The sequence below is a fragment of the Diabrotica virgifera genome, chromosome 3 (assembly GCF_917563875.1).
Source record: "Diabrotica virgifera virgifera chromosome 3, PGI_DIABVI_V3a".
Lineage (NCBI taxonomy): Eukaryota > Metazoa > Arthropoda > Insecta > Coleoptera > Chrysomelidae > Diabrotica > Diabrotica virgifera.
The window spans coordinates 184,393,781-184,412,604 of NC_065445.1; the positions used below are offsets into that span (position 1 = coordinate 184,393,781).

An 18,824-nucleotide genomic window follows, 5' to 3' on the forward strand; every position below is an offset into this window, starting at 1 on the left:
TCGAAAATGTCCCGTGGTACACTTCCAACCGAACTCTTCATAGAGACCTAAACATCCCGTTAGTCAGCACAGTAATTCAAGAAAGGGCCAACAGACACCACGTGAAATTGGAAGGCCACCCCAACCAATTAATATTACCACTACTGCAGCCACTAAACAACAGAAGATTGCGAAGATTATGGCCCATAGATCTTCGCTGAAACTGAGGTGAAACCGCTGGGTGATGTACCTCATAACGCCATTTTAGTGTACAATACTATAGTTGATATAAGTTATTATGGTACTTGTTATCAAATTAACTCATAGAATATGTAATTCTGATTGTTAATAAATGCTTACAAAAAAAATATTCCCGATGCCATGTCAAATATTTAAAATTGTCACTGATTGTCACTGTCTGACTGACAATATGCTGACAATATTCTATTCCAGGGGTCACCAATTAGTTTCCCTGGGGGCCCGTTTCGAAAACCTATGACATTTCCGGGGTCCGGATTTATGCTGCCTGTGTCTGACTGTTTTGATTTGGTTTCTTTGTGGATTCTTGTTAAAAAATATCTCCTATAAACAAATCAGAAGGGTGCCGGGCGAAATTTTTGGGCAGAAATTGTTTATTTTTTTTACAAATTCAAAACATTACCTTTTTTGCCCGCGAAAATATGTTTTTATCATTTTTGGGTCATCTTAAATAAAACAAGATCTGTCATTTTATTAAAACTTCAAGAGTTTTCAAGCATCGCAAATGCATATTTTCGCATTTTTCAGATTTTAAATCGCTTATAACTCGCAAACTATCAACTTTTCAGAAATATGACAAGAGACCTTTATTGTTTATAATTACCCTAGAAACCTAAAAATACATTTTTCGAGGCCAAAAAATAATTTTGAATTTGCTTAAAAAATTGTTTCACCCGGCATCCTTCTGATTTTTTTAAAGGGAACATTTTTGAACAGGAATCCGCAAAGAAATCGAGTCAAACATTTTTCATACGAAAGTGGCCTCACACATGGACTAATATGGAAAGGAAAACTAATAATATCTGATTGTTTTTTGGTTACTGTATACTTTTCTGTAAGTTTTCCTGGTACAATAAATAAAATCAATAAGGAAAAATTTCCTGTAACTGGCTGTATACCATTAATTACAAAAATTGAAGAAAATCTTCTGTGCAAAAGGTATATTTATTTAAAACCCCAATAAAGGGCTACATTAAAAGACAGAACGTTTTCGCTCTAAAGAGAGCATCATCAGTGTTCTAAGCCTAAAATAAGTACAACCATAATTAGTGAAGACAAGAGTAAAAAATTTAAAGGTTGACCAAGGTAAAAAATTAGGTTATACTTACAAGCTCTACATGCTAACACCATGTATTTTTGGTGGCTTAGCATGTAGAGCTTGTAAGTATAACCTAATTTTTTATCTTGGTCAACCTTTAAATTTTTTACTCTTGTCTTCACTAATTATGGTTGTACTTATTTTAGGCTTAGAACACTGATGATGCTCTCTTTAGAGCGAAAACGTTCTGTCTTTTAATGTAGCCCTTTATTGGGGTTTTAAATAAATATACCTTTTAAACAGAAGATTTTCTTCAATTTCTTAATAAATAAAATATAAATTCATTGTGTATTGTTTTGATGTTATTGGGGTGTATTCTGTAACATATCCGTTAAATTTAAGAGGCCTCTAAAATTTAACTTTTAACGGTCCTCTAAAACTTTTCGGTTAGATTGTCATTCTGTAAACACATATTATAGGGGACCGCTAAAATAATATTATTTTAGAGGAATCCTCTAAAAGGTTTTGGAACAAATACGGCAGCGTCGCACGTTGATCGTTTTGAACTACTTTTAACCTAGAAATTGACCGAAAACTGACTGTTAGAGGCCAAAAACCTTAAGAAGAAAAAGAAAATGACAGTTTCCTAGAAAATAATACTTATTATATTTAATTATTTTTTAGTAAAACTCATATTTTCCAATTAAACATTTTTATTTATAAAGTTATACATTAAAATATTGCTGAAAAAATGCATATCTTATTTTTCTTCTCCCCTTCGACACTAATTTTGGTCAAATGGTCTAATTTTCAATAACATTAAGGTCATCTTATTAATCTGCATCTGGTTATAAACCTTCTGAAACTTTACCTTTGTAATCATTTGGTACGTTTTGTATTGTTCGACAATAACTTTAAATAATTTTACCTGCATTAATAGGATTTAATTGCTTTGACAAACATCTTTGACTTCCAACACTTTTTCAATAACATTTCTAGGTACTTAGGTAGGTATTGCTAGTCCTGTCGCCAGGGGGGGTACAACGGCCTCCTTTATTCAGATGGACTTACCCAAGTTTTTTCATGTATTTTGACCCGTAGAATACGAATTTTTTGGGTAACAGTTGATCCGGATGTCGATAAGATTGTTATTGACCAAGAACTTGAGGAATTACATAACAGCGATCTCTCGCAAAACAAAACATTTTTTGGTATTTTTTGGATCATTCTAAGCAAAACATGTTTCTACAATTTTTTTCGTAGGATGGCTAGTATTCGAGATAACCGCGGTTGAACTTTCAAAAAATCGAAAAATTGCAATTTTTGAACCCGAATAACTTTTGATTAAAACATAAAATAGCCAGTCTGCTTACCGCATTTGAAAGTTTAAGTCAAATTATATCGGTTTTAATTATTTGCATTGCTAAAAATTTATTTTTTTATTGTTTAACAAAGCTATAAACACATAGTGTTTCCCGTGCCTTTACATGCATTTTAACGCATGTTACGTAGAAATAGCCTCCATTGCACTAGTACCTACTCTACCTACTCGTTAGATTTTAAATGAGAAATCATAGAAAACATCACTCACGCACTAGGTGTCTGTAGCTTTGTTTGACAATAACACAATAAATTTTTAGCAATGCAAATAATCAAAACCGATATAATTTGACTTGAACTTTCAAACGCGCTAAGCAGAATTGCTATTTTATTTTTTAATCAAAAGTTATTCGGGTTTAAAAATTGCAGTTTTTCGATTTTTTGAAAGTTCAACCGCGTTTTTCGCATACCTTATCATAATACGAACTATTGCTTTTACTCCCCATTGTCACGCACCTTGCGTTTAATTAATCATAATCAAAACAGTCTTGATCCATTTGTGGACAGTCTTCGTGTATTTAAAAGAAGCATACATAATTCAGTAACTGAAGTAAAGTACTAAGTTCCTATAATTTATTAATTATTTATTATTGTTACTAATTTAATTTTGTTGGTTTTTATTGTTGTCATTTTTATTATCTTTTGTTATTTGTTATTTTAGGTTAAAATTGGTTATCTTTACTGTTTACCATATTATTTCATTTTTTTTATATACATTTTTTTGTAAATTGGCTCTGCCGTTTATTGAATAAATAAATAAATAAATAAAACTGAGCATCCTACGGGAAAACTTGTTAGAACATTTTTTACTTAGAATGACCCAAAAAATACAAAAAAATGTTTTGTTTTGTGAGAAACCTCTGTTATGTAATTCCTCAAGTTCTTGGTCAATAACAATCTTATCGACATCCGGATCAACTGTTACCCAAAAAATTCGTATTCTACGGGTCAAAATACATGAAAAAAACTTGGGTAAGTCCATCTGAATAAAGGAGGCCGTTGTACCCCCCCTGGCGACAGGACTATACCTACTTCCTTTAAAATGGTAATTGTAGTTATTTACTTTCAGGTCAATTATTTACTTTGTGTTTATGTTGTAATCTGAAATCAGCTCTACAAAAAGAAACAAACATTTGAATTTTGTTACTTATAGGTGTAGTGTGTCAATTGTAAAGTAAAAATGAGACTTACCTTTCATTATTATTTATTAAGTACTTCTTCACCAAATACATTATAAAAAGCCATTTTCCATTTTTAAATATTTATCTCCAGTATAATACAAGAATAACAAAGTAGTATTCATACAAACATAACCCAACAAAAATAATCAAACCACATTTAACGGACTGCTAAAAATTTAGCGGGTACGTTTTGACATCCTCTAAAATATTTTTATTTAGAGGGAGTTTTAACGGTTTAGGTTATGATTTTAACGGATGTATGATTTACAGAATACCAAAATATTTTTAGCGGGCGCTAAAATTTTAGAGGCCACTAAAATTTAACGGAAGTGTTACAGAATACACCCCATTATTATCAGTATATTTTCAAAACAGCTGTAGGTATTGTAAATTGTTACTGAGAGTATTTTAAAAATTAGGAATTTATACTTTGAATGCTAATGAAGTTTTTAGACATCTTCAATTTTGTAGAAAGGAATTTAAAACAAATAATCATAGTACGAAATGCTAATTATCATGTTATCTTTTCTACATTAGTTTCAATGCTAGGTGTTTGTAGCAAACTTATTAAATCTGAAAATTATTTTAATTAAATGCACATCTGAAAAGTACTCCTACTTAACATATAGAAGAGAGGAAATGAATATAAAAAAATGCACATGACAATTTTGTATTACACCTTAGGGAGCGTTCAAGTATTACGTAACGCGATTTTTGAAGATTTTTAACCCCCCCCCTACGTAACGCACTCTTATGGGAGTTTAACTATTGCGTAACGCAATTTTTGAAGATTTTTGCCCCTCCCCCAAACTGCATTAAGTAATACTTTAACGGTCCCTTACTTAATTTCAAAATTATTAATGATTGGTAAGTATAACAATAAGGGGGAAAACTCTTTTCAAAATTAAATTATCAGAGAGAAAAATGACATTTTTTTTATGTACAACCTGTCTGAAGTTTGGAGTGAGTTTAGTGCAACTGTGTCTCATTAGGGAGTTGAGATATTCATCTGTTAAGTGAGATCTCTACCGATTTTTAATAAAGTTCATCCTTGATAAAGCGGCTTCGCACACATAAGTTGAGCCAAACATAGTATACAATTTCATGGCCAATTTTTCAAAATTGCCAAACACTAGGTATATTCTGAATTTATTGACGGTCCGCACAAAACTAGCTCACGGTCCGCTAATTGGTGACCTCTGTTCTGTTCGACTGAGTGCGTTGTAAAACAAAGATAGATTTGGAAAATGTTACCACGGACATTGTGTTCATTTTTTCGAAATCCTGAAAAACAATAAATATTTTTGAAAAATTTAAACGCAGAATGAAAGACTAAATTATTACCGAGGGCCGAAAGTCCCTTAGAATAAATAAAAATTTATTTTGAATGAGATATTTGAAATTAAAAATCACTCTAAATTTTCTCTTAGTTTTTCACCCCTGTAACTTATTAAAATAAACATTATAGAAGTTCTCAGGGACTTTCGGCCCTCGCTAATAACGTAATCTTTCATTCTGCGTTTAAATTTTTCAAAAATACTTTTGAAAAAAAAATGAAAAATTAAAAAAAAAATGAATCCCTATTTTAATAGCATTGCAGCCGAAAATACGTACCCATCCTCTTAAACAGAAAACACACAGTCCATGCTGCCATGGGCCTCCGCTTACATATTATTTATATCTTATTTTGATAAAGATACCACTAATATAGACGAACAGTTCAAAGGAGTTCCAAGGGATTTATAAGGTTTGTTCGTAGTACGATCCAATCGATCAGCAACCGTTGCCAACCATCAGACGCATGCGCAGTTAACAGTTAGCGCTGCGCAGTTAACAGTTCGAGTTCGTAGACTACGAACGCGCTTGCGTCTGAGGTTGGCAACGGTTGCTGATCGTTCTACGAACAAACCTATAATATCAAAAATACCAGGTAGAAATATATGTGTTGGCCTCCCTCGTATTGTAACCCTGATAAGGGTTAACTATTAAATAAAAAGTATTGTCCTTAATAGTAACATTTTTTCTAAGCAAAAGAGTTGATATCCGCCTCAACAATGAAAGTATGCGTAAATAGTAGGTACATATTTAAATAATAATATTATTTTAATTAAATAATATTTTAACCATCAGGTTTGAGTTTGTAACTTACTTTTCCAGTAGCCAAATAGCCATTATTTTTCTGTACTTGTGCTTCTAACTTTTCAAGATAGAATGGAAGAATTTCCTCAAACAATGGTTTTTTCTTTGACTCTTTGACTGCAGCGTCGTTTTCATAGCCGTAAGCAACGATCTCTAAAAACGATACATTCATTAATAAACTATACGTTTGCATAGACATTACCTTTATACAGTGAGCACGTAAAGTATGGAATAAATTGATATTTTCACAAATAAGCGATTTTGGAAAAAAATTCCGAAACAGGTCGATTTTTATTTTTAAATTATGACTTTTTGGCATATATATCATACTAATGACGTTATCCAACTGGGCATGATAACGTAATCGATGATTTTTTTAAATGAGAATAGGGGGTCGTATGCTAGCTCATCTGAAAGGTTATTCAATTCTCTATTCAGTAATACAGTGTGTCCACGGATGGGGTGCCCAAGAGGAAAAACTTTCTTATTTTGAATTTTAGCGAAAAATGTCATTCTTGATAAAAAGTTTTGCTTGTTCTAAAACCACATAAAACGAAATCAAATTCAAGTTTTTCAAAACCTGCTTAATTTTGTAGCCTATTTTATGTAAATTTCATATACATTTTTGCACTAAGTTCTAAATCGTAACAATAATATAGTGTTGCTAAGCTACAATGTTGCCTAAGCTACAATGTATCTAGCTTAGTAACTGTCAACTCCGATAAATAATTTGTGAATTGTCATTTTTTTCGACAATGTTAAGCGTTCAAAAAAATTTATGACTGGATGCTTAACATTTTCTTGTCGAAAAAGAATGACAATTCGCATATTATTTATCGGAGTTGACAGTTACTAAGCTACATTGTAGCTTAGCAACACTAGATTATTGTTATGATTTCAAACTTGGTGCAAAAATTTATATGGATTTTCATAAAATTGGCTACAAAATTAAGTAGGTTTTGAAAAACTTAAATTTTATTTCGTTTTATGGCGTTTTAGGACAAGCAAAAATTTTTATCAAGAATGACATTTTTTGCTAAAACTGAAAATAAGAAAGTCTTTTCTCTTGGGCACCCCATCCGTGGACACACTGTATAAACTTTAACCTAATAATTTGTACAGAGCTCCCAAAAAAATTTTCTTAATTAAATTAATTGACACAAAAATACGAATGTATGTCCTTTACGTACTCACCATATATCAAAATCTTGTGTTACGATTTTTACAGTCTTTAATTAAAAATCCCAACGTAGGCTCCGGTAGGCTTTGGAACATTTTACCTTAGGAGATGATCAGAACTGTTATCTTCCGCAAATCTGTTTATGCTCTAACTTAAAACCCTGGACAGCATCCAATAGAGCGATACCTTTGTAGTTTTTACCAGTGGCGGCTCGTCAGAGGAGGCAAGGGAGGCTCAGCCTCCCCATAAATTTTTTACACACTCTACACCTACACTGTTTTGTTTATCATGAATCGCGAAAACAACAAGTACAACTCTCACTATTATACAACGTGTAAATTCCATATTATCACTAATTCCATACGTACGGAGCATTAGCATTAGAACGCTGATCGCGTCTCAGTTTTATTATATATTATTGTAGGCAGGACCCTGGGTTATCCCGAGATGCATGAACGGAGCACGGAGCCGAGAAGCCCAACAGTCTCCGTTGCTAATGCTCCGTGCAGCGCAGCAGGCGTTTAAGGAGACCCGGTCTCCTAACAGTGGCATCTACACGGTGCCATCACACGCTGCCCGGAGATATACCAAGGGAGGCAGAATAGCTTCTCGGTTTCGTTGCGTGGTTGCGGGCGTCTCGGGACAACGAATTTTAGGGTCCTGACTAAAAATAATGAAAAATCTAAAAGTGCGAATTTTGTTATGAAATTTGGTATGTGGGGTTATAATAATATTTGGAACAACTTGCTCAAATAACTTTTTCCGATATCTCTAACTCAAAGCAAAATATCGGTAATTTATGGTGTTTTTGAATTCGCAGTAGGCCGCGTTTAGAATTAAAAAAATTCAGTTGAGTATCTTAAAAAATTTGAAGCTTCATTATGTATGGACTACAAAACTTCAAATCTGTATTTATTTTGATATGCGAGGTATCTATTTAGGTACAAATAGATGGAATTGTTAACAAATAAACGACACAAACTTTGGTATTAAACTTTTACAATTAGACTAACTATTTTTAAAATGATATGATATCATGAAATTATGAATTAGGATTATATTATGAAATGTAAATAAAAAATGGTCAAAAAATGGGGCTTTAAATTACATTTTTTGGCGCATTTTTTTGCTAGTGCAAGTGCGTCTAGATATTTTACAGTTAGGTATAGCCTCCCCTATTGTAAAAATCACGAGCCGCCACTGGTTTTTACATAGCAAGGCATCCTTATTTTTGTATACAGGGCATAATAAAGCCTGCTCCGGTCTTTGGGTGTATTTTTCCCGTCTCTATCCTCTTGATAAGGTTACACTTACACACACTTTTTTGAAGCTCTTCACCTACATTTTTTAGCATTGCAGTAGCTATTTTGATTTTTGAGATCCTTTATTATATTCTTAATCACTTCTACGCTAGGTATTCCATTATTATCTTGTTCTATGGGGGATTTTCATTATCCTGTGTATTTTGTGCATTCAATAGTTCCATAATAGGTCTGGATGCCGCATACCAAAAAAGTTGATTAATAGCAAGCTGAAAATTTGTTAATAGCTTAACGGTGTCTAGTCGGATAAACTTTGATGTATGGGAACATTGGAACCGAGGAAGTTTTAATTGTGGAACGTGATACATGGGACATTTTCGTAGTCTGACTTTCGAAACCTGTAACCTGTTCCACAATTAAAACTTTCCCTGTTCCAGTGTTCCCATACATCACGTTTGTCCGACTAGACACCGTTAAGCTAGACATTTGCAGCTTGCTATTAATCAACTTTTTTTTGGTACGCGGGATCCAGGCCTATAAAATCTCATCAGCTTATAAAATCTCATATTTCTTTTTTGCGGAATTTTTCTTCTCTTTCCTGTAGTACTTTTCCGTTCTATTTCCTTTTCTTTCATCTATATATCCCTCTCTTTTTCCTTCTCCGATCCTAGTAACGTCTGTTCAGGATATTACTGTTGTCTTATGCTATTTTAAGGAGAACTTCACCGAACCAGTTCTCTGATTTTTTTTGTTTTTTTTTGTGGAATGATTTTATTATTTGCCACAGTTATCGCTCTTTTTACCGAATCAGTTCTCTGATTTTGGTTTTCTTGTGGAATGATTTTATCATTTAGTCCATTCATTAACGGTAAAATATTGCAAAACCTTTAAATTTTAAAGAACCGCTTGGATTGACATGAAATTTGGCATACACACAGCTAACAAGTCAAAGAAAAAAAGTGATATTGTGCCGATATGTGCTTTTGCCCTGGGGGTGGTTTTCACCCCCTCTTGTGGGTTAAAAAATATTCGTCCAAACAAAGTCAGGAAATGGGTAAACTGGCTAATTTAAAGTAACTTTTGTTCTATAGAGTTTTTTCACTAAGTCAATACTTTTCGAGTTATTTGGCAGTGAATATGTTCATTTTTTCAACAAAATAACCACGCTTTTAGACGGTTTTTCGCAAATAACTCAAATTGTAAGTATTTTGTCGATAAAGCATTCTTAGCAAAAATATAGCCTATAAAATTTTTTAAAAAATAGTGAAATAGTGAAATATATCACGTTTTTTTATTTAGTAGAAGCAGAGTTATAGCTAATGAAATATAGGTTCATATTCGTCAAATTCCAAGTGGAATACTTTAACGTGAAATAACCAAAAATGAAGCACATTTCGGGGAAAACTCATTTAAACTTATTGAAAAAATTTTTCAAAATTTTTTAAAAAGAAGTTTTATAAAAAAAATTTCTAGCATCAAAATTAAACAATGTACAATAAATATATTATACACGGCTCACTAAAATAATTAGTTACGCCCCTGTACTACTGATTACTTAAAATTCAAGTAGTATTTATGTAACCTTTCTGGAAACTCCAGGTTATTGTTGAGACTCGCATTTGAACCCCTCGCCGGGGCAGATCGTCAAAAGCTTCCTAACGAGAATCATCTCTAATCTATCGACGCTCCCGCTATTCGTAAAAAGGCCGCATTTTACCGGCTTTTTTTGCTATCGTTTTATACCGCTCAGATAACTCAATTTGCTCAGTATTATCGACGATGATTTATTTAGCGTATTAGTGAGTGCCTTACAAATGAACCAAATGGATTATGGAATTCAATCAGAGCTCTGATGTGACACGTCATCAAGGAATAAAACTGTGAGTACACTACATATATGTGAACATAACTTATTAGTCGTGATACTGTATGCATTTTGAACCATATACCTCTCGTAGCAAATATTCTTTGTGCCATTTATGCAGATAATACTTTAAATTACATATGAAAAATCGTTATCTACTCTTAACCAGCTTACCTATGGGAATATACTCTATAACCGTACAATAAGTATAGGTTACTATTGTTAAGGATACTTTACGTATTGCCTAAACATTTCTGTTCCATCGAGCCGTATCATATTAATTATTTATTAATTAAATCCTCAAGGTCCTTCGTATTTGCATATTTTGATAATCTCTATTCTGAGAATAACGGTTTTTCATTTATAGTGTCTTTCTGTTGCATTTGGAAATTTCCAAGCCACGCCGCCCCGGCACAAAAATAAAATATTCCTCTCTTTCTGCACTCAAATTCTCAGTATTTAACCCAGCACGTCTCTACAATAGCTGGTAGGTTGTTAAGCCCGGTCTACACGTGCAATTTCAGAAACTACTTGCTTTGTTCAAATAAAGGAGTCGTTTTGTTTGTATGAAAAAATATTTGCATATATTACATTATTTTATTTTCGTAAATATATTTTTCTGTTTATAGTATACAAAAAGTGTACTCATTTCTTGGCTGATAGTACGGGTGTTATAATTTTAACATTGTTTGTTCAACCTTTTGATTTAAATTAAATTTATAATTTTGAATCCGATTAAGCCTGGTTCACAGGTTACAAAAATTATTAAAAATAATTTTGTTTTCTTGCATAAATTGTAAGTTTTTGCTACATTTAGCTTCGCTTAAGCTCATTTTACACTTCTAGAAAACTATAGAAAATAAATAATTGTTTTTTCCTTCAATTTAATTAATTTAAATACTTGTTAAGGGTGTCTCACACTTGCTGAAAAATACCCATTTTGGAAAATTGCATATATTTTGAAATTTTATAGTTTTGCATTTCATATACTAATCTGCGCTCATACAGGGTGATACTATTAAGCCAATCTCACACTATTAAACGTGTAATATATAATATATTGTACATATTCTCTCATTTTCGCATCGATTTATAGGTTTAGACATTTGCAAATAATCTATCTAATCTCACATTCTCGCAACATGGCTGACCGATCAAAATATAACCGACAGAGGCTCACCGCAAAACTTGATATAACCAAGTTGGCTGATTCGGTTCCCACAACTCTTAATTCTCTAAACAAATATAAAATTCGTGAAATAATTTCACAACTCAAACATTCTTACGGACTTTTCCGCGATGCTCAAAATGTGCTGGAGACGATCCCCGAGGAACCTACCCCCTCTACTGATTCCTCTGTGGTTTTTGATAAATATTTGGATACAATTTCTCTATTGGAAGAAAGGTTAGAGGTCATTGAAAGTTCTAATGTGACTGCTACCCCCTCCCTCCAATTTGACCCTAATTCTTCTCTAACCTCACAGTCTATGGCTAGGCAACGAACAGTAAACCTCCCTCGTATTCAGTTAAAACCATTTAGTGGCTTAGTTACTGAATACAATTCATTCATTGAGACCTTTGATACAATAATAGGATCTGATACTACATTAAGTGATCTGGAAAAACTCATTTACCTCAAAAGTTTTCTAACTTCCGAGCCTTTGACGCTTCTCGAGCATATCCCACTCACAGGTGACAATTACAAAATAGCCCGGGATAACCTGACACAAAGGTACGCCAACTCTAAATCGCTTATCAAAACTCTCATCTCTCAAATTCTTGATGCGCCTCCTATTTCTGGAAACGCAAATCACTCACAATTAAGAAGTTTTCATACGGTCATGTCAAATAATTTTAAGGCCCTATTGAACTTGAATAGGCCCCCTTCAGATCTCTTGCATTTACTTCTCATACATATCGCTACTCAGAAGCTCGACGCACCTACCATTAGGGCTCTTGAGTTCCAATCCGGTGGTAGCCAAGCTACCCCTGATTTTGTCCATTTTCTAGGGGAAATCGAGACACGCGTTGTTCATCTTGAGAATATTCACTCTCAATCAAAACCAAAATCGACTACTACTTCCAGACACTCTTTACACCTAGCCTCAGACACTTCTACCAGTAACCTTTCGCCTCGCTTAGGTCCTAAGAAATGTTCCTATTGCCACGACTCTCACTCGATCTACTCTTGTCCTCAGTTCAAGCAGTTGAATTCTAAAGAACGTTTTAGTTTTGTCAAACAAAATAAATTTTGTATTAATTGTCTTGGGTCTCACATGCTCGATCAGTGTAAATCCAAATTCTCTTGCATAGTTTGTAAATCTCGTCATCACACGTTGCTCCATTTCGACAAAACGGGTCATAGTAACCCTTCCGCGGCTGTTGGCCAACACAACTCAAATAATCATAATAAAACCGCTATCTCAAATAACTCCCATATACAGGGTAATTCACAACAGGGGCCCTCACATGTTAGAGCTCCTGAAACGGAAGTTAATCTTCAAAATTCGACTCCACATTCAATGACTCTATCTGCAGCCTCGCTTGATAATCATTTGGTGTTATTAAGCACACTCCAGGTCTATCTTGTCGCTCCTAGCGGCAAGAGGGTCTTCGCAAAGGCACTTTTAGACTCGGCCTCACAGGTTTCATTTATTAGTGCTGACCTCGTAAAGGAACTGTCACTCACCACTAGAGATGGAAAATTACGGATCAACGGAATTAACTCCACCTCATCCTCGTCTCAATCTATTGTAGATACAACAATTTTCGCTGTCGCTAACGACGTTCCTTTTGACATCTCGTGCGCTGTACTCCCAAAGATAACAAATCCGCTCCCTCAAATTTCTATTTTAGCGAGCAAACTAAACATACCCTCAGAGATACCATTAGGTGATCCGATGTTCCATGTAACATCCCCAATTGGTATCCTGCTCGGTGCAGACCTGTATAACGATATCATTCAACCTGAAATAATTCGTTTGGGAAAAGGTCTTCCCGTTCTTCAACGCACTCTACTCGGGTACACGATATCAGGGTCAGTTCCAGACTTTGCTCTCAAGTCGAAAAATACTAAAAAGGCTTTGGAATTTTATTCAAACTCTCTCGTTACTTGTTGTTCTCATAACATTTCTTCCGCCGTAAATGAGCCGGTAGTGTCCAACGAGGAACTATTCGATAATTTACAAAAATTCTGGGAGCTGGAAGAAGCCGCTCCTCAGAACACCGATCTCGTTAATGATCACCCCGCTGAAATTAATTTTGTAAAACATGTTAATGTTCTCCCCAATGGACGATATGAGTCCACACTCAATCTCAAACTCCCTATCGAAGATATAGACATGGGAAATTCGTTTCTCTCGGCAAAAAGACGTTTTCTAAGTCTCGAGAAACGTTTTCAACTCAACCCTGATTTATTGGAAAAGTATCAGGACATTATATCGGAATATCTCAATAACGGACAAATAATTCAAGTGCCGTTAAAAATGCTAAATGACTCAGGTAAACCTAATTACTTTCTCCCTCACTTTCCCGTTTTCAAATCCAACTCTACTACTTCCACTCGTATAGTTTTCGATCCAAACAATAAATCGTCTACGGGAATCTCCCTCAGTGACGTCATAGACAAAGGTTATGTCGTCCAACATGAACTTTTTGACATTCTCGCTAAGTTTCGTCAGTTTAAATTCGCACTAGTAGGCGACATCAAGGCTATGTTCCTACAAATCGCCATTTGTCCCACTGAAACATTTCTGTTAAATTTTCTCTTTAGGGACAATGTTCAGCAGCCTTTACGGTGCTATCAATTTCAAAGATTACCCTTCGGGCTCCCAAGTAGCCCATTTATCGCTCAAAGAGTTATCAAGCACATCGCTGACAACAACAAACATACCCACGAACTTGCTACTAGTGTTCTGCAAGAATCTATCTATATGGATGACCTGATCAGCGGTGCTGACAGTCTTCATGAATTAAATTGTCTTTTCGAACAATTAACTTCTTTGCTAGAAACCCATGGTTTCCTCCTCCACAAGTGGAACTGCAGTTCTTCAGAATTTCTGTCTCAACACAATTTAAATCCCGTCTCTGAAGTCAGTCTTAACTTCACGGGATCTGATAAAGTCTTAGGCATATTCTGGGATTCAGAACGCGACCACTTTTCGTTTAAAACTCCTATCTTCAAATTGGCTAATGTTGTTACTAAACGTACTATTCTCTCCTACATTGCTACTTTGTATGACCCGCTAGGATGGTTATCCCCTGTCCTTGTGAACGCTAAGCTCTTGATACAGGAAATATGGTCCCAGAAATTGGACTGGGATCAACCCATTGACTCACCCATCATTATGAAAAATTGGCAAAACCTCTTATCGACATTCAAAACTATAGAAGAGGTCAAGGTACCTCGATGCTTACTTTTACAAAAGAAAGTTGTTGATGTTCAATTAATTATTTTCACCGACGCATCGGAAAAAATATACAGCACTTGTGTGTATCTCAAAGCGACATACTCAGACTTTTCTGTATCGTCGCGGCTTATCGCTTCTAAAAACAAAATTTCTCCGCTAAAAAATAAACTCACCATCCCCAAATTGGAACTTTGTGGAATAGTGTTGGGAGTCACTCTGGCTCATAGACTTTTTCACATCTTCAAGAAAAATTTGAGTATATCTTCATCTCATCTCTTTGCTGACTCTACAATTGCCTTGTCTTGGATACTTTCTAAAAAACACATTTGGAACATTTTTGTACAAAACAGAATTCAAAAGGTCAATTCCTTGTTGGAAACTTTTCCTTGTGATTTCCATTTCGTCAGAAGTCACGAAAACATCGCTGACCCCGCTTCCAGAGGGATAAATGTCTTTGATAATCCCCAGACCACCGAAGACTGGTTATGCGGACCTAGCTTTATTAGAGACAATCCCATCGATTTTTCTCTTCATCAAATTCCTCATTTTCAGGATGATCTTCCTGAATTAAGGAAGTTAGTTGTCTCAAACATAGCAACAAATCACGAACTCAACGACACCTTTGAAAATCTATTCGCTAAATCTTCTTCTTTTCGTAAAATTCAAAGAATTGTCGCTTATCTTTTTAGATTCATCAGTAATATTAAAAAGAAAATAAATAACTCTCCACGAGATACGGATATATTGACGCCACCCGAAATGGAGATCGCTGATCACGCGATCATCAGGTATATCCAAAGTATCTACTTTAAAAAAGAGATTCTTGAATTGAAAAATGCTAAACTCGTGACCAATAAAGCCATTCGTAAACTCAACCCCTTCCTACAACATAATGATGGGCTGATTCGTGTGGGAGGACGTCTCCGACACGCCCCCATATCGTATAATCAAAAACACCCCATTCTACTTCCTTCTAAATGTCGAGTTGTAGAACTAATCTTGACTCAAGCTCATCATAAGTTATTACATTCAGGCGCGCAAACAGTACTTTCGTATGTCAAAATGAAGTACTGGCCAATTGACGGATTAAGACAGATTAAACGCTTAATTCGTAAGTGTGTAAACTGTTTCCGATTCATGACACCCAATTCTGTTCAACAGATGGCAGATATGCATCCCGATCGTGTACTCCCCACTAGACCCTTCCAAGTCGTCTCAGTGGACTATGGGGGGTTCTTCTTAATTAAGTCCTCACATTTGAGGAAGGCACCGCTTTACAAAGCATACGTAGCCTATTTCATTTGCATGAGCACTAAATGTGTTCATATCGAACTCGTCACAGGATTAAGCGCAGAAGCCTATATTCTTACTCTGAAAAGGTTTATTGCCAGAAGATCCACGCCCAGTATTATTTGGAGCGACAATGCCACAAATTTCCATGGGGCAATAAATGAAATGCGCGAATTCTATGATTTTTTCTTAAATCAAAATAATTCGGAACAGATTAAGGAATTCTGTACTCAAAACTCCATAACTTTCAAGATGGGTGTTCCCCGCAACCCCCATCAATTCGGCCTCCATGAGGTAGGAATAAAGAGTGTGAAGTATCACCTCTATCGAATTATAGGAAATTCCCACTTCACCTTTGAAGTGTTTAACACAGTATTATGCCAAATCGAGGCTATTCTAAATTCGAGACCCATCACTAGGATGTCGTCTGACGCCAATGACTTCGCTTTCCTATCTCCAGCTCACTTCTTAGTTCAAAGAAGTTTAACCGCGCCCCCTGAACCAAGTGTTTCAGAGATACCTGAAAATAGGTTGAATCTTTTTCAGCGTATTAGTAAAATTCAACAGCAATTTTGGAAATTGTGGAAAAAAGACTATCTTTGCCTCCTGCAGCAAAGAAATAAATGGACCGACCCTACTGACCCTGTCAAGATCGGGGATTTGGTTCTGTTGAAGGAGGATGGTACTCCTCCACTCTTATGGCCAACTGCCAGGGTAATAGATGTATTGCCTGGTAAGGATGGTCTAGTTCGTACTGTCAAGATTCACACTACTCACGGTGATTTTCTTCGTGGTATTACGAAAATCGCTGTGATTCCCCTGGAAGATTAAAATCTATCCCTAGGGGGAAAACTTATCGTTTTCCTCCATTTTATCGTTGTTACCCCTTGTGTATATAAACTCTAATTTCTTCAAACATTTCTTATCGTTGTGCACATCTTTGCCAATCCCCTCTCTTCGAGGTGATATAGGCCATCTCTCTCGCCTGTCGCCCCCGGCAATATGTACAATAAATATATTATACACGGCTCACTAAAATAATTAGTTACGCCCCTGTACTACTGATTACTTAAAATTCAAGTAGTATTTATGTAACCTTTCTGGAAACTCCAGGTTATTGTTGAGACTCGCATTTGAACCCCTCGCCGGGGCAGATCGTCAAAAGCTTCCTAACGAGAATCATCTCTAATCTATCGACGCTCCCGCTATTCGTAAAAAGGCCGCATTTTACCGGCTTTTTTTGCTATCGTTTTATACCGCTCAGATAACTCAATTTGCTCAGTATTATCGACGATGATTTATTTAGCGTATTAGTGAGTGCCTTACAAATGAACCAAATGGATTATGGAATTCAATCAGAGCTCTGATGTGACACGTCATCAAGGAATAAAACTGTGAGTACACTACATATATGTGAACATAACTTATTAGTCGTGATACTGTATGCATTTTGAACCATATACCTCTCGTAGCAAATATTCTTTGTGCCATTTATGCAGATAATACTTTAAATTACATATGAAAAATCGTTATCTACTCTTAACCAGCTTACCTATGGGAATATACTCTATAACCGTACAATAAGTATAGGTTACTATTGTTAAGGATACTTTACGTATTGCCTAAACAAACAAGTTACGCTCAAAATAAAGTTAGTCCCTTTTGGTTTTGGTAAAAAAATCGAGAAAATCACCCCCTAATTAGTATCTTAAATGAACTTAATCGTAACGACTTCACAAGTTTCTTGACTCGTGTATATATTGTTTATATGATCTGTAAGTTTCATCGGTTCAAAGTCCTTATTATTGAAACGAGATCCAGAGACCTAACCCGTACACAATTTTTTTACTTTTTTATAGGCTATATTTTTGCTAAGAACGGTTTTTTCGACAAAATACTTACTTTTTGAGTTATTTGCGAAAAACCGTCTAAAAATGTGGTTATTTTGTTGAAAAATGAACATATTCACTCGCAAATAACTCGAAAAGTGTTGACTTGGCGAAAAAGCTCTATGGAACAAAAGTTACTTAAAATTAGTCAGTTTACCCATTTCCGGAGTTGTTTTGGACATATATTTTTTCACCCCCAAGAGGGGGTGAAAGTCACCCCCAGGGCAAAAGCACACGTCGGCACAATATCACTTTTTTTCTTTGACATGTAAGCTATGCGTATGCCAAATTTCATGTGAATCCAAGCGGTTCTTTAAAATTTAGAGCAAAAACCGTGAAAGAATGGACTAATTTGCCATAGTCATCGCTCTTTTTGTAGTTTGCCACATTTGTTCTATGCCTAGGTTATCACCCTGTTATTTAGAGAATAGCTTTTCATTTATTTAATTCAGTTTTTCTATACTATATCGTCTTCTTTTCTCTGTATGTGATTTTCTCGTTCCTTTATCCTTTTGTCACAGGCAGTTTTTACCAGAAAATGTATCAGATTCAATATCGGCTACCGGCAGATGTTCAGATTTTCATATTGGTCCATTAGTTGCTTGTAAAATAGGTCTTTTGATTCATCATATTTTTCTTCGTATGAAATATTATTTACATTCATATTTATTTTTTCCCTTAACTCGTATTACGTACATTCTGTCTGAAGGACAACATTTTTCATTTAAAAAAAGTTTTAGCAACGGTAAATCCTGTTCCTAGCTTGCTTAATTCCACTTTTAAAGCGCTATTCCCTCGATTTTCGTTATTTCTTTTCCCATTTGTTTTCTTTTCTTTGGAAACAAAATATCTATTTTATATTTCTTTATCTCATTATATAGCTCCCTGTTCGTAAAAGGTTCCCCTAATATTCCGAGTCGTTCGATAGACCTCGCTACTCTTAATTTTTATATT

General features: G+C 34.9%; 1 protein-coding gene across 1 annotated transcript in view; it reads right to left on the reverse strand.

Moving 5' to 3' along the window:
* LOC126881453 (glutathione S-transferase-like) overlaps positions 1-18,824 on the reverse strand; it is a 112,274-nt gene that overhangs the window by 7,991 nt on the left and 85,459 nt on the right. The window contains exon 4 of the mRNA XM_050645737.1: positions 5,987-6,129. Within this exon, the coding sequence (XP_050501694.1) occupies positions 5,987-6,129 (143 nt within the window). The remainder of the gene's footprint in view (positions 1-5,986; positions 6,130-18,824) is intronic.